This window comes from Kryptolebias marmoratus, linkage group LG4 (genome assembly GCF_001649575.2).
Source record: "Kryptolebias marmoratus isolate JLee-2015 linkage group LG4, ASM164957v2, whole genome shotgun sequence".
Lineage (NCBI taxonomy): Eukaryota > Metazoa > Chordata > Actinopteri > Cyprinodontiformes > Rivulidae > Kryptolebias > Kryptolebias marmoratus.
In genome coordinates, this window is record NC_051433.1 from 2971521 (window position 1) to 2986041 (window position 14521).

The 14521-nt window shown below is 42.7% G+C and overlaps 1 protein-coding gene across 3 annotated transcripts in view; it reads right to left on the minus strand.

Annotated features, from left to right (window-relative positions):
* mtss1 (MTSS I-BAR domain containing 1) overlaps window positions 1-14521 on the minus strand; it is a 51097-nt gene that overhangs the window by 28535 nt on the left and 8041 nt on the right. For all 3 annotated transcript variants that reach the window (XM_017438938.3, XM_037975262.1, XM_037975261.1), the window contains exons 2-3: window positions 5718-5779; window positions 4010-4083 (exon numbers count right to left, since the gene is read on the minus strand). In XM_017438938.3, the coding sequence (XP_017294427.1) occupies window positions 4010-4083; window positions 5718-5779 (136 nt within the window). The remainder of the gene's footprint in view (window positions 1-4009; window positions 4084-5717; window positions 5780-14521) is intronic.

The following is a 14521-nucleotide window of genomic DNA, read 5'->3' on the forward strand; positions in this document are numbered from 1 at the left end:
TCTAAAACCTTTATTTATACAAACTTTGTACAAACTGAAGCTCTAAAACCTTCATTTATACAAACTGAAGCTCTAAAACCTTTATTTATACAAACATTGTACAAACTGAAGCTCTAAAACCTTCATTTATCCAAACTGAAGCTCTAAAACCTTTATTTATACAAACTTTGTACAAACTGAAGCTCTAAAACCTTCATTTATCCAAACTGAAGCTCTAAAACCTTTATTTATACAAACTTTGTACAAACTGAAGCTCTAAAACCTTTATTTATACAAACTTTGTACAAACTGAAGCTCTAAATCTCACGGCGCAGTGAAGACGTCTGGACGGAGGAAGATGGTCGCAGATTGATTCAAGTAAAGGAAATATTACCAATAAGACCAAACTAAAACAAACAGGTTGTCCAGTTTCAACAAACTCTTAACAGCTTGGAGTTTATTGGATTTTCTGTTTTATATTTATAAAGTCCCAGATTTCAGAGCTCAGCTTTGATTTCTTTCCTTCAGGACGATCAAAAAGTATAATTTTATGTTTATCACAATCAGGCATTTGTTACAGAACAATAAGAAGTTTGATTTTGCTAAAAGCCAAACAGAGACTGGATCTGAAAGTCCTCCTTCAGCTGGAAGTTCTGGTTAATCTGTAACAGAACTTTCTGAACACATCCCTGTTAAATAAACTCAAACTACGGTTTATAAAAAAATACAAACACTCCTCGACCTGAATGACTGAGACCACTTAGTAAAATAATTCATTTATACGCCGCGGGTCGGGACTCGGACTCGGGTCAGCTTCCAGGTCACGTCCCCTTCCCTCCTCTTTAAATCGACCAGGTTATTGATTAACCGTCCCGCTGACGGAGCAGCACGACGGTCTGAGGAAACCCGTCCGGACTCGGACTCGTGACGCCAAACGGTTCTGCGCTCGCCGAGGAAACGGGCCTGAAAATCAGCTGAGAGATCAGACAGGAGCCGCGTTTCCTGTCGGACTTTTCCCGTCGCCGTTCTGCGACTTGTAACCGCAGACGCGTGGAGGGTAATCTCTCTCTTACAAACTGAGAGTTGATGAGATGAACAGATGGACGCTTCGTGGCGTGATTTAAACACGAAACAGGAAGTGCTGAGATCAGCAGAGGAAGTCGATGACAAGTAACTACCCTGATCGATCAGCTGTCAATCAAATCAACCAATCAATAACCCTACAGAATGGGACAGCTAATGTCAAAGTTTAGTTAAAACGGACAAACCGAAAGAACGAATGAGATTATTTTTTAAAAACCAGTAAAAACATAAATAATTCCCCCAAACTTTTCAGTTTCTGACTCGTAAATAAGAGCAGCAGGAACCTGTGACCCAAAATCCTGTGGACTGGATCATGGATGCATCATAAATATAATAAATTTATGAGTTTCTGCCGGTGTTACAGCTGTTTGAAGGCTGTAAAACCGAACAGGTACTTTAATCTGAACACCACAAACAAGCAGGAGCAAAGAAAATGGCAGCAAACGTCCCCAAACTCTGCTTTTTTTTTCCAGCGATGATGAAAGAAATAAAACAAAGTAAAGAGGAAATAAACTGTTACCGGCTGTCCCTCTCTCTGATTGAAGCTCGCAGGTTTGGGACCAGATCTTCCCTCCGACGACCAGAACGCAGGAAGATGGACGGAGAAACGCGTGAGAGACGAACTTCTGCTTCGGCGTGTCTCAGCGACGAGAACATTACCGTGGAAACCTGCCGCAGAAACCACGCTCAGACCCGCCGGACCGGTTCTGACACACAAACACGGAGCCTGCTGTGTGGGCGGAGCCGGAGTGTTTCGGTGAACGAGAAGCAGAAAGCCTCGATCAGCTGTTCTGCCTCACACTCGGCAGACGACAGGTGGAAGGAGCCGAGAGACGACGATGATGATGATGATGATGAAGGAGGCGACAACTGTCAAAACACACACGGATACCAGAGGAATGTGCGGCGCGTGTCGTCACAATAAGCTAAATGCTAACAGATGTCAGCAGTCCGGAGTCTAACGGGATAAAAACAGCTGATCTGAGGTCAGTCTGGGAACTTTCACACAAACTGATTTCAGCTGCGACGAACAGAAGGATCTATAAACGTCTCGTCATTTTAAAAACACTCATTTTACTTGATGCAGGACGTCGATTTATTAATTAAGGACAAAAATAAAGACTGATTAACAGCTAATGTTTGTGTCAGCGTTTAAAGGTTACATGAGTTCGTTTTTGTGAAAGCCTTCATAATAAAAGCCTTTTATTTGTTCTGCACTGATCAATAATGAAGCCGAGGTTCAGCTCACATGAACAACATCTCTGTCGAGGGCGGTTTTTGTTCTCCTTCAGCTTTTTGGAATAAAAGAACCCGATCCGCGGTCAGAACTCGTTCTGTTCGACGAGGCGGCGCCCGTCTCTTTCACCTGAACCTTCAGAATAACTGCAGAGATGTTTCTGCTCCCGGCTCATATTAACACGCCGTTCTGCCTCAGTTTGTTTTTAAAATAACCACACCATCACAGCAACCTAACCTGCACTATTTAAACTAAATAAAAACACAAGTTGGGATGTTCTGACGACGCAGGTCACGAATTTAAAAATTAAAACCCAGGAGATCTTTGTGACACGTCTGGGACGGCTTTAAGAAACAATAAAACAACAAGAAAGTCCAGAAAATGTAAATATAAAAGCAGATTGGTGGTTTAAACCGTAAAGAAATTGCTCCTAAATGTCTTTTTGTTTTCCTCCAGGAGTTTTATTCAGGTTGAACCCTTTTAGCACCAGAATAATAATAATAATAATAATAATAATAATAATAATAATTATGGTCTTTTTGCCTTTTTTTGTTAATAATTGTGTCAAAAAATGCCCCGTGTGTAAACACACATACGCCACGGCGTCACCAGTAATCCCCGTGGATTTAAAACGGTTAAGAAAACCTAAAACAAACCTTAATCTGCAGCAGAGCTCAAGATTCTGTCTGTTTTAACCGACTTTATCCTTTATTACCAATTACAAAGTTCCTGTACAACCACATCTTCACTAAGGTTTGCAGATTGTTGCTGTTAAATGTTGTATTTATGAAGAAGACTGCATTGCTGCTGTTGGTTTGGTGATGTTTGTGAGTTTGGACATTTTCAAAAGCAAAGAATTCGACGAGGTCGTGTAAATAAAAAGAGCTGCGGTCGATTAAATGAACACAGAACAAAAAGAAAAGGTTTTTCTAAGGGACTGGAAATGTTGTTTTTGTTTTTAATCAATGTGCAGAGAAGACGGCAGGACAGGAAGAGACTATAAAAACGAAAATATTCTGAAAGAGCCAAAATAACCCGGCAGGAACTGAACAAGAAGCAGAGCCTGGAAACTTTCCTGGCACGTTTCTTCCTCCGGGAGCTGGAAGCTTAATGGATTCTGCATGATGTCGTATCGCAGAGCGAACGGGGAGCTCTGTCCCGCCTGATTCCTCTTACAGAGAACAGACGGATAAAGACGACATCAGGAAGGAAGAAAGAAAACACTCCTCTGGCTCCACTGAAGACCGGCTGATTGGCGCTCTGATTTTATCTTTGTGACTGAATATCTGCAGCTATCCGCCATGTCAGCTGCAGAAATATCCTTTAACAGATGATTCAGTTACACCTCGATGAAAATTAGTCCCATCTTCATTTGGACAACAACCCACGTTAAAAAAAAACACAGAACGGCTCGTTTACGGCTCCTCCGCCGTGATGGCGTTGGGTCGCACGCCTCATAACTCAAATATAAAACACTCTGATCCCACTCTGAAGATCTGTGTGTGTCTGCGCCAAACCACGGAGACCGACCAGCCATTACATTATGACCACTAACTGGTGAGGTGAGCGATAATGATCAGTGCGATGAAGAAATCCTGCATCCAGATAAATTCAGGCTCCAACACGGCAACTCTGAGGTGTTTACCTGACCTACAACCCCCCCCCAGATACACACCGATGGCTCATCTGTGTGTGTGTGTGTGTCCTCACCTCTGGTCCCGGTTGCCATGTCTGCCACCTTCTGAAAAGCATCCAGGAAGGCGCCGGTGACTACGAGGGTTGTCCTGAATAAGAAGAAAACGCTCGTTATACGTCACCAAAACTCATCTAATCACAGATAAAACAAACAATCAGCGGCTTCTCCGACGTTTCTGCCCGTATGTCTGTCGCGTTGTATAAAATAAACCAACTTGGAGCATCACAGACATGCGACGGGGTCTGACACTGGTTCAGTAAGGTGGGAAACCTTTAAAACGATAAAACGCCTGAAAGCTTAAAGTGTGGGAGAACAAGCTTCAGTCTATTTGTTGGCGTTCCTCAAGAAACGTGACGCCAACAGAACCAACCCCTCCAACACAAACGCATCAGAGTTTTAATCAAAAACAGCAAATGTGAACGTGTCTGAGGTCGGCGAGGACGGTATGAACCGCTACGAGGATCATCATCATCAGAGGAGGAGGAGGAGAGGACGCGCCGTAAACAATCCTCCGGCTCGGTGCTGCTGAAGGACTTATTTTGGAGGCAGGACACATGAGAGGCCTCGTAGGCTTGTGTTGGGAGTGCAACTGGAAACCTTCAGACACACACACAATGTCCATCAATGGACCTTTTGTCTGTGTGTGTCTTTTACCAGCCACACACACACACAGAGGACTGACAGCAGTGTCACCTGATCCTTCGTTTTCATGGGTAATAACTGCGTCTGACCTCAGTGGAAATTCCTTTTCGTAATAAGACTAAATAAAACTCGACTCTTAGACACAACTACCACTTTAACTGCGGAACTTTGCTCGGTTAAAATGCAAAAGAGATGCAAAAGCGTCCAGATTTGACTAAATAATTAAAACTCCCCCATGTTTGGAGTTCTGGTGCCGAAGACCCAGACTGAGTCCCGTCAGACTTTAACAGAAGCCGTCCAGTTCAAACTATTTACGCTTCGAAACTAAAAACAGGATTTATGAGGTGGCAGGGATTTCTGATTTGATGTATTTGGACTTTGGGTTTTAACCAAAGGTAAATAAATAACTTGACAGCGTTTCACAGAAGCCCTCGCCGTCACTGCTGATTTTTGTGGTGATTAAAGGAACAAACGCGCCTGAAGGTAACGTCCGATTTGCATTAAAGTCTGCAGTTTTTAACGCGTGTTGCCGACCGGCTGTCAGGACTAATGGACTGAAACAGACTGAAACAGCCTGCAGAAGGCCGAGGGATGTTTATCACGGCAAACCGGCCCGACGGGAAATAAAACTCCTGAAGGAGATACTGGGCCATGTAAAACACAACCTGCATTAATCACAGGTATATTTACATTCATGTGAACAATGTGTTTTATTTCAATGTGCTCCAGAAAAGGTGTTTGCTGTCTAAATCAGGAGCTAAAACAGGATTAAAACAAATCACTCAATAACAGATGACATTATCTGCCTCTTATTTTAAATATTATTGAGCATAAAACCTCAGGGTTACTTTGTGTTAATATGTGATTAAATCTGGTTGGTTTATCATCAAAGCTAAAATCCTAAATTCATACAAACTCTTACTCTGCAGCCTCTGATGTTGCTGCGTTTTATTGATTAATGAGTAACAACTTTCTAAGTTTGGTGTAAACGTCACCGACTACAGAAACCAGATTTGTCCGGACAGGTTTGGCTCTTCCGCATGAAGAACGGTCATTTATTAAACCGTCCGTGTCTCCTACCTGAGCTGGGACTGCAGCTTGGCTCCTTTGGAGACAAAGTCCTCCCAGGTGGGATAACTGGTCTGCAAACAGCAAACAGGGACAAAAAAGAAAGTTCAGTTAAAGAGCATTCAAATTAAACTTTAAGCGTATCAAAAGGCAGCGCAAAACATCACATTTCAGCTTTATAAGGTTGTCTAAACTTTAAATTAATTTGTAAAGAGCGAGACAAAATTTACAAAACGCCATTTTTAGAAAGAAAATTTTTAAAATAAGCTCCTAGGATTACAGGTAAAATATGAGTGTTTAAAGTAACTCAAGAAATGGAGGCGGCTCAAACAAAATGCATCATAATTTATAATAAAAATAAACTAGATAAACACAAAAATGACAAACTAACTTTATTAAAGTGACACAGCAGTAAATGCAGAGTGAAGTCCAGATATCCTGACACAGTTTGAATATATTTCACATCATATTCATGGTTGATAAAGCCCCAGAGGAAACATCTGTTTAATCAAAGATAAACCATCAGAACTGTGTGATCTGCAGGGATGGTTTCCCTTCAAAGAAGCCCCGACGGGCAGCGTAACATCCAGAAATCCCACAAGCTTCAGGTTGTTCCTTCAACGTATCGCTCCATCTATAAACATCTGCTGACTCATCTCTTATTCAACAAATCAATGCAGCTCTGTGTGCGGCCTCGCTGAAGTTCTCCCTCCGATCGTCTTCTGAAAAATCGATCTGAACTGCATGAAAACGACGAGCAGCTGACGGACCTGTGGTATTTCAGTCCCGACTCAGCTGACATCAACGCCGCTGAACCCGACAGGAAGTGAGCCCAACGTGCGCTGGCTGAGAGATCTAAGGTTGAAGTTCAGGTAGGCGAGCCGTCTGTGAAAGTTCAGCGCCATGGAAGAGGCGTGCACTGCAGCGTGCACGCCCAGAGGCCCGGCGGACGGTCAGGACGACATTTTCCTCAAACGCAGAGCGGACGGGGAAAGAGGGAACAATTAAAGGCCCAGCATTCCTTTCAGCTGCAGGTGAGAACCATGTTTCCAGCCTTGTTCTTCATGTTTAATCACTCCTAACCTTAAATAACATCCTCAGATTCACGCAGCGAGCTGATGAACTGTAAACCTCCTGTCAGCTGACAGAAGCATCAGCAGCTCGGCGACATCAGGAGGCTGTTTATATTAAAAACACCCTCCAGTGTTGAGTTTTCGGGGATAAAAGCTGCTCTTGTATCTGCGTTTTGGAGCAGCGGCTGATTGATTATGTAATCCAAGGCTGGTTCACGCTGCAGGCTCTGACCTTGAGCAACAGCTGATGCAGGAAAACCCTGCTGGAAAAGGAGGCCCAAACTCTACTTTCCCCGAACCTGGTCACCCTGTTTGTCCTCGGTCTCTGCCGGTTCACCGATGAGAGGATAATACCAATTTAACCCTAACACAACATCATTAGCCTCTTAGCTCTGCCCCCCCCCCCCTCCTCTGCAGGCAGCCAGACGTGCACACAGCGTGGGACCGTCAGGTTTAACTGCGGGGATTTAGCGTCGTGTGATGAAATGCTGCAGGTGGGCCAAGCCTGAAGTCTCATGTGAGGCACATTCAGGGTGAGATTAAACGGATTCTTCTACACAGGAAGCCTGAATGCTTTTAAACGAACTGTTGGGTCGAGTTAGAGCGTACAAAACGTCTTTATTTGTGTATAAACAAACAATGCTAATCGCGCTAACACTGAAAAGCCAAGTTAGCATAATTATTAGCTCATGCCACCAAAAAACCCTTTTAATCATGCAAGAAAACATTTGAATCAGTCTTTATTTATGTAAAATAAGCCACAGTTTTTCACATTTAAACATCACGATCCTACCAGCTGCCTCTTGGTGTTTATTCCTGATAATCAAGATGCATTAAAATAATAAATTAAATCATTTTTAACTGAATGGAATCGTGAGGAAAAGATTCCCACCTGCAGCACTAAATATTAACTTCTTAAAAGTCATTTAATAAAGGTGTTTGTATCAAATCTGGCCAAACGTTTACCTGTTGAAGCTCTTGCTGTAAAGGTGAGTTTAAATGCCTTTCAAAATAAAAGCACCGAACGGGAACCTGTTGGCAGCTTTTTATTCTTATTTGAGGAATTTCCGAACTAAAAGCTTCTTGTTCCAGTTTATTTCCGGCCATCCTTCCACCCACTTACGGAGGTTTATTAACATATTTTTATTTTATCGTGTTTGCAGTCGGCTCATCTTTCAGTCTAACTTTATTCGTATCATAAACTTTATTCAACTCATGTTATGTGAACCAGTCAGCCCGAAACAAAAATATCAGATAAATACTGAATGAATAAATAAATAGAAAGCACTCCGGTTTTTAGAAAGCCCTTCTTGTTCCCTCGCCTTTTCTCGCCTCAACCTAAAATTCTCCAAAGATTTGTTGTTCCTGCCAGGAATGTCACAGAAGGTCGAAGACAAAATATTCCCTCTGTGGTTTTCCACAAACGCAGGACTGAAAAGAGACGGTGTCGGGGTCCGCAGAGGCCTTTTACTGAGAGCTTTAAAGCAGTCAGGGCTAAATTAGGGTCTAGTGACCCACGAGGGTCACCGATGGTTTTATAGGGTTTCTCTAGACAGCTGCCAACAAAACAGCTGTCTGCAGCTATTTTTATACCTCCGCTACAATTCAGCTGTTGTTACACACGGGGTGTTAAAAATGCAGGTTTTACACAGACAAAACTAACTCCATCTCTCTGACAACATAATCCTACAAAGAAAGGACGGATCTGAGACCAGGACCCGGTTCGTCGGCTCCGTCCTCCCATCGTTCAGGAATCTGAAGCAAAGACTCATCGTTCCTCCTTTCTGCAGTTGATGCAACAGTTGAAAAAGGGAAATATGCTATTAGCATCTCTTTAATATTTGGTATTCAAACATCATCACATGAACATGCTGTTTCCGTGGATTCCAGACTCCAACTTTGGGATCTGGAGGTGAAAATAACATTTTGTCCAATAATCAAATATGTCTGAGTTGAACTTGACGGCCGTGTGTTTTTACTGCGGACTCTCAATGACTCGTTAACTCATTAACTCGTTTACTCTTCCTTTAGCCCGCGTGTAGCCAAGTGTTATCGGTGTCTAATCCCACCACGATAATCCAGACTTGCTCTACTGACCAACAGAAAGAGAGATTACAGCGATGACAGATGGGCTGAGGTGAGATCCCAGGAAAGTGAGAATACGGCCCACGCTGACCTTTCCGGAGTCTGAACCAACGACTCAGTCAGCAGCAGAGTTAAAGACGACCGACTGGAAACTGAATACGTCCGTTTGTTACCAGAGACGTGAAGCGACTACCAACACCCGCCAGCGACACCTCCGTTTATTCCCCTTCAATGAAAATGATGAGACTATCAGACTGACCCACAAAGGAACGCGTCCATTTGAGATATATTCAAAGAAATATCACAAATTAAGTAATAAACTCATGTAAAATACATGCCAGCCGACTAAAATCCAAAAATATGCATTAAAAAATTTTAATTAAACTGAAATAATTCATCAAATCACTCAAATACAAGCATTTCATGTAAAATTACTGATTACTACAAGACATAAAACAGTCATAAATAAATAAAACCCAGTTGTTGGTGTTAATAATCACACGTTTAACTGATTTAACTCTTCAAACATGAACAGTCAGTGTCTGACGCTGAAGTTTTGAGGGCTGAAAGCGTAAAAATGTTAAAATCCCACAGCTTTATGTCATGCCTGCAGATAAACGGAACTGTTCGAACGGGTCGACGCTTTCCTGACAGCGAGGCGGCGAAGCGTGCTTCACTGGAAACGGGTTCAAGATGAATTCCACTGAACTGGTTTTCAGCACTGCGAGCGCAAAGAAACATTAGCATTTATATTTGTAAAAGCTTTTGCATGCCAAAGACTGACACCAACGTGAAATAACGATTGTTGGCTTCTCTGAGCAACCTTCGAGTGAATATTACCAGAAGTATTTTTAAAACCTGACTCAGACTTTTACAGAAGTTATGCACTGGTGTTCAAACCTCTGACCTTTTTATTTTGATGGACATAACCAGGACAAACTCATGTCCACATCAATGCTTTATCCTTAATTTGTTGTTGAAGTGGAACCATAAAGGCGGGAGATACGCGGGACCAACAGATACACACCTGATCGTGAATCATCAGCTGTCAGAGCGCTGAGCTGCTCGTTTCCACAAGAATGTGGTTTTTAAAATTCACCTGAAACCAGTTTGAAAATGAAACCCGACACGTCCGCTGACAACCGAAACAAAAAGATATTTAATGCCAACATGTGTGGCTGTCTTATCATTAAACCAAAATAACATTTAGGCTGTGAGTAAAATGTGTGGTCCGATTTTATGTTCTGATTGTTCCCCGAGTCTCACCAAGTGAGGGCTGGAGTCCGACATCAACTCCCCCCAGACCTGAAACTGGATGAAGACGGGTGGGATGGACGAAGACTGATTAGATGGACGAAGACGGGTGGGTTGGATAAAGACGGGTGGGTTGGACGAAGACGGGTGGGTTGGACGAAGACGGGTGGGATGGACGAAGACGGGTGAAGACTGATTGGATTGATGAAGATGGGTGGGATGGACGAAGACGGGTGGGTTGGACGAAGACGGGTGGGATGGACGAAGACGGGTGGGATGGACGAAGACGGGTGAAGACTGATGGGACAGACGAAGACTGATTGGATGGACGAAGACGGGTGGGATGGACGAAGACGGGTGAAGACTGATGGGACAGACGAAGACTGATTGGATCGACGAAGACGGGTGGGATGGATGAAGGCGGATGTTCTAATGTGTCGTTTACTCAGAAAGGTAGAATTTTTTTTGTCTTACTGTCAATAAATCACAAGAAATATAAACATAATTTATAGTTTTTTTAATTTATGATATATTTTCCTGAAGTTAGGTTTTATCCAGAGTTATCTGTATAATAATTCAATAATTCAAGCTGTATTATTCCTTGGAAGATGAGGTTTGATGATAAACTGAGTAAAAATGTGGTTGAGCTCTCGCAGGATGTGCCATGGATGAGTCTCAGCTACTACCACAGAATACCTGCAACAGGGACAGCATTATAAATATTACTGTTTTCTAGAAAGTTGAAAAAATGTTAAAGAAATGATGACAAATAAAAGTCGTGAAAAAGCGACGCAGGGTAAAATGTGAAACACAACAACCACTCAGACAAAATGAAGGTTTTTGGGAGTTTGAGTCATTTATTCAGAAGTTCCTGTTCTGAAGCCCAGATTTCACGCAGTTGTCAGTTTAATAAAAACCCATCTGTGCACAGAAGGCTGTGATGCAAGAAAAAATAATAATTACGCCACAAATTAGTCCGTTCTAAAGCATAAAAGTATTTCCAGCACATCAAATATATGTGTAGACTGTTAATCTGTGAAGAAACAATAACTTCAAGTTTATTTGTGGGTTTTCAAACATTGAAGAACAGTTTTATATGTGGGAGTGAGTCTAAATTAATTACAGCGTGGGCGTGTTGTTAGAGATAACGAAGCAACGCTGCGGCTCACCTACACGCCACACACTTCAGGTGACGCCAGAAAAATAATGTTTACCCCCCGACTCGGATCTCAGTTAGTTATTTGACACAGATGAGACGTTTCATCCTCCGCCCCGATGATTCTGATCCAGGTGGAGAACCGACGGAGGAGACGGAGGCTGACTTTCAGGAAATAATGATCAGATGAACGTCTACAACCGATAAAATGGCTGCCACAGCTAACGGACCTTTAAGAACACAAACACGGCTATAATTCAGTCAGTTTTACAGATGTAGAGCTACAATGTGGCGTGGCAGTAGCTGAGAGTCATACTCTGAGCGTGACGGCTCATGATATCACATGAGCTCGTTTATAACAATGATCTCAGTCTGAAACTTTGGCACGAAAGGCGGCGGGCGATAGGCATTCTTTACAGGAAGGCTAGATCTTTAATTTATTATTGTTTCAGCAACACGGAGAAGGTGGGTAAGTATTGTCCATAGTAGGTTATTTGATCACGTTTCTAATAAACCAGCCGAAGAGTCCGGCTCGTTTGAATATCTTCAGGTTCTACGTTTGAGTCGAGACGAAGGTGTAGAGTTACATCGAGTCCTGTTGTGGCAGGAGGGAAATAATTTGATGAAACAAATCTGGAGAACAGAGATGAGGTTTGAAGGTTTTACAAAATGCCTGGAGGGAGAGGTTAAATGAAAACAGTTAAGAGGAAGGATTTTCTAACCCTTTCATCCCACATTCCTAACTCTTACGTAACCAACAACCTTTTCTGTCTTCGTTTCCGACAGCAAACAGTCGGCGTTTCTGCTCGCTCCGAGTCACTGCGGTGAAGAAGTTGTTCTGAACTGCTCACGCACATCTGCATGTGATCTGCGAAACACTTCAAGCTGCTCACGAACACGCTGAGTCTCAGCTCCCCGAGTGTCCGCGCTGAATCAGCTGATTTCCATATGAAGATCTTGTGGTTCGGCCTCGACTCGGAGGGACTTTTCCCTTTTTTCTCCACATCCAGACGTCAACAAAGCACGGATGCTTCCTGTCAGCGTGGAGGATTTACTTTATTCCAGTCAACGAATCAACTTTAAGCTTTGCTGCAGATCTAACAAAACTGTTTCTAAACTAACACTTTGGATTTGTAATCAGACTTCCCGAGCTGATCTCAAGTATCGGACCGGGGTCCTGATGGATGGATGGATTTTGGTTCTTTGCCCTTTGGAGCTGTTGAGTCACGATGCATCCAAAACCAGGGGCGTCAGACTCCAGGCCTCGAGGCTCGGCGGCCCTGGAGATTTTAGGTTTTTCTGCTCCGACACACCTGATTTAAACGGTTTAATCACCCCCTCACCAAATCATCAGGTTCTCCAGAAGCTCGTCTACAAGTCGTCCATTTAAACCAGGTGTTTTAAAGCAAGAACACATCTAAAACATGCGACCAACAGAGCGTACCTGAGCGGACCACCAGCAGGTATGTTATCAGATGTGTGGACAGATGTTTAGACTTCAGATGTTTGGCTCAACATTCCTGAAGGAGTTTCCAAAACGTCTCGAAACGTTCGCAGGTTTTCTCGCTTAAGTCGGAGAGGCTTTCAGTCTTAGTTCAAAAAGAGTTGTGCCACAAAGCGCCTTTCTAGCCAAGCAGGGAACTCGAAGAGCTTTACGACCCAATCTGTTCCCTCGTTCATCCATGGAGTATTTAACAAAAGGCAAAGGAGCTTTAATCTGACAGCAAAGATGTCCAGGTCTAAAAAATACACACAAACCACTAATAAATATTAAAACCGGTCCAAATCTCTCTGTCTTCATTTTTAGCAGATTAACTCAAACACGGGGGGAGGCTGTCGAGAAGGGTAAAAAAAAACAAAACGACTGATTTGAGCGACAAAATAATCAGTTCATACAAAATAAGATGTAATTTTAAAAACATGGCTTCAGTAAAACCACCTTTAGCTTCACGGCACGCTGAATAAATTCCTCATTTGATGAAAACCCGGCTGTCATGAATGCACAAACACCGTTTTCTTTACATGCTGTGTGAAAGTGAATTAAAGTGAATTAAAAACACGGCATATTTCTTTCCTTTCTGATAATAAAAACCTACAGCGAGGATCAACAGGAAACATGGTTTATTTACTGCCGCGTCGAGCTACTGAGGCGTCAAACACACAGCACTGAGGATAACAACTTTAATGATGAGATAAAATCTACAAGTCTAAAAAAAAAGGATGTATATACAAATAATTGATGTTAAATAGCTCAGATCGGTATCAGGGGCCTAACATCTTGATTAGGACGTCCCGAGTCATCGCAGCATCACAGCACTGGAACTTCATCAGTTTACTGCCTGGTTACACGTTTTTATCTAAAATAAATCAAATTTAAAGATCAGCTGAAACACTTTCTGTGTCTTTGACTTGTCTTTTACTGAACTTTGCCTTAAAAAAAAACAGATTTCTCGGCGATTTCTCAGTTAAAGAATATTCCAACAATAAGCAAACAGTAACGTGATGGGTTTTTTTTTTAAATCTTTTCTCGTTTTCTGTATTTTTGTCTTTCACCAACCTGCTCCAACAGGAAGTGGAGAAGAGGAAGTGAACGCCAGCTGATCACCATGTGACGTTTGGCTATTTATGGTTTATTTTTTTGCATATAATTTGCGTATCTCGATGTTTCCGGTCTGGTCAGTTATTCTCCAACTGATTCATTTTTATTTGGCGTAGCAGAAAACTGGTCAGAACTGCAGAAAAACGGCCAACATATTTCCAGCAGCGAGTATTTAACAAACAGATGCAGCATCCCTCAGAGGGGGTTGAATTTGGCTGTTTTCACCATTTCATAAAACATAAATCAGTTTCCTCGGAGCGTAACGCAGGTGTGAGTGTGTCTGAGATAAATCCACACCTTCTATTGAGCTGCGCTCATCTGTACAACCTCAGCACCCACAGCTTCTTTCCCTACATGTCAACTCACGTCAGGGTCAAGCCGAGCGTCTTGTTGGGTCTTGATTCGTGAGCGTTTCTACACCCGGAGGACATCCGTCTGATCCAGAAGCAAAACGACGTCTTGATTAACCAAAAAATTAGAAACGCCCACCATAAATGAGCACAGGCTGAATCAGATCACCAGAAAATATCTCTAACATTTGCTCCGGTTCAGCACCAACCAGCTGTTGTTTAGTTCCAACATCTGTCAGTCTGTCGGTCACCGGTTACAGGGAGGATTACACAGACTTCTCAGAATAAGTGTCAGTCTG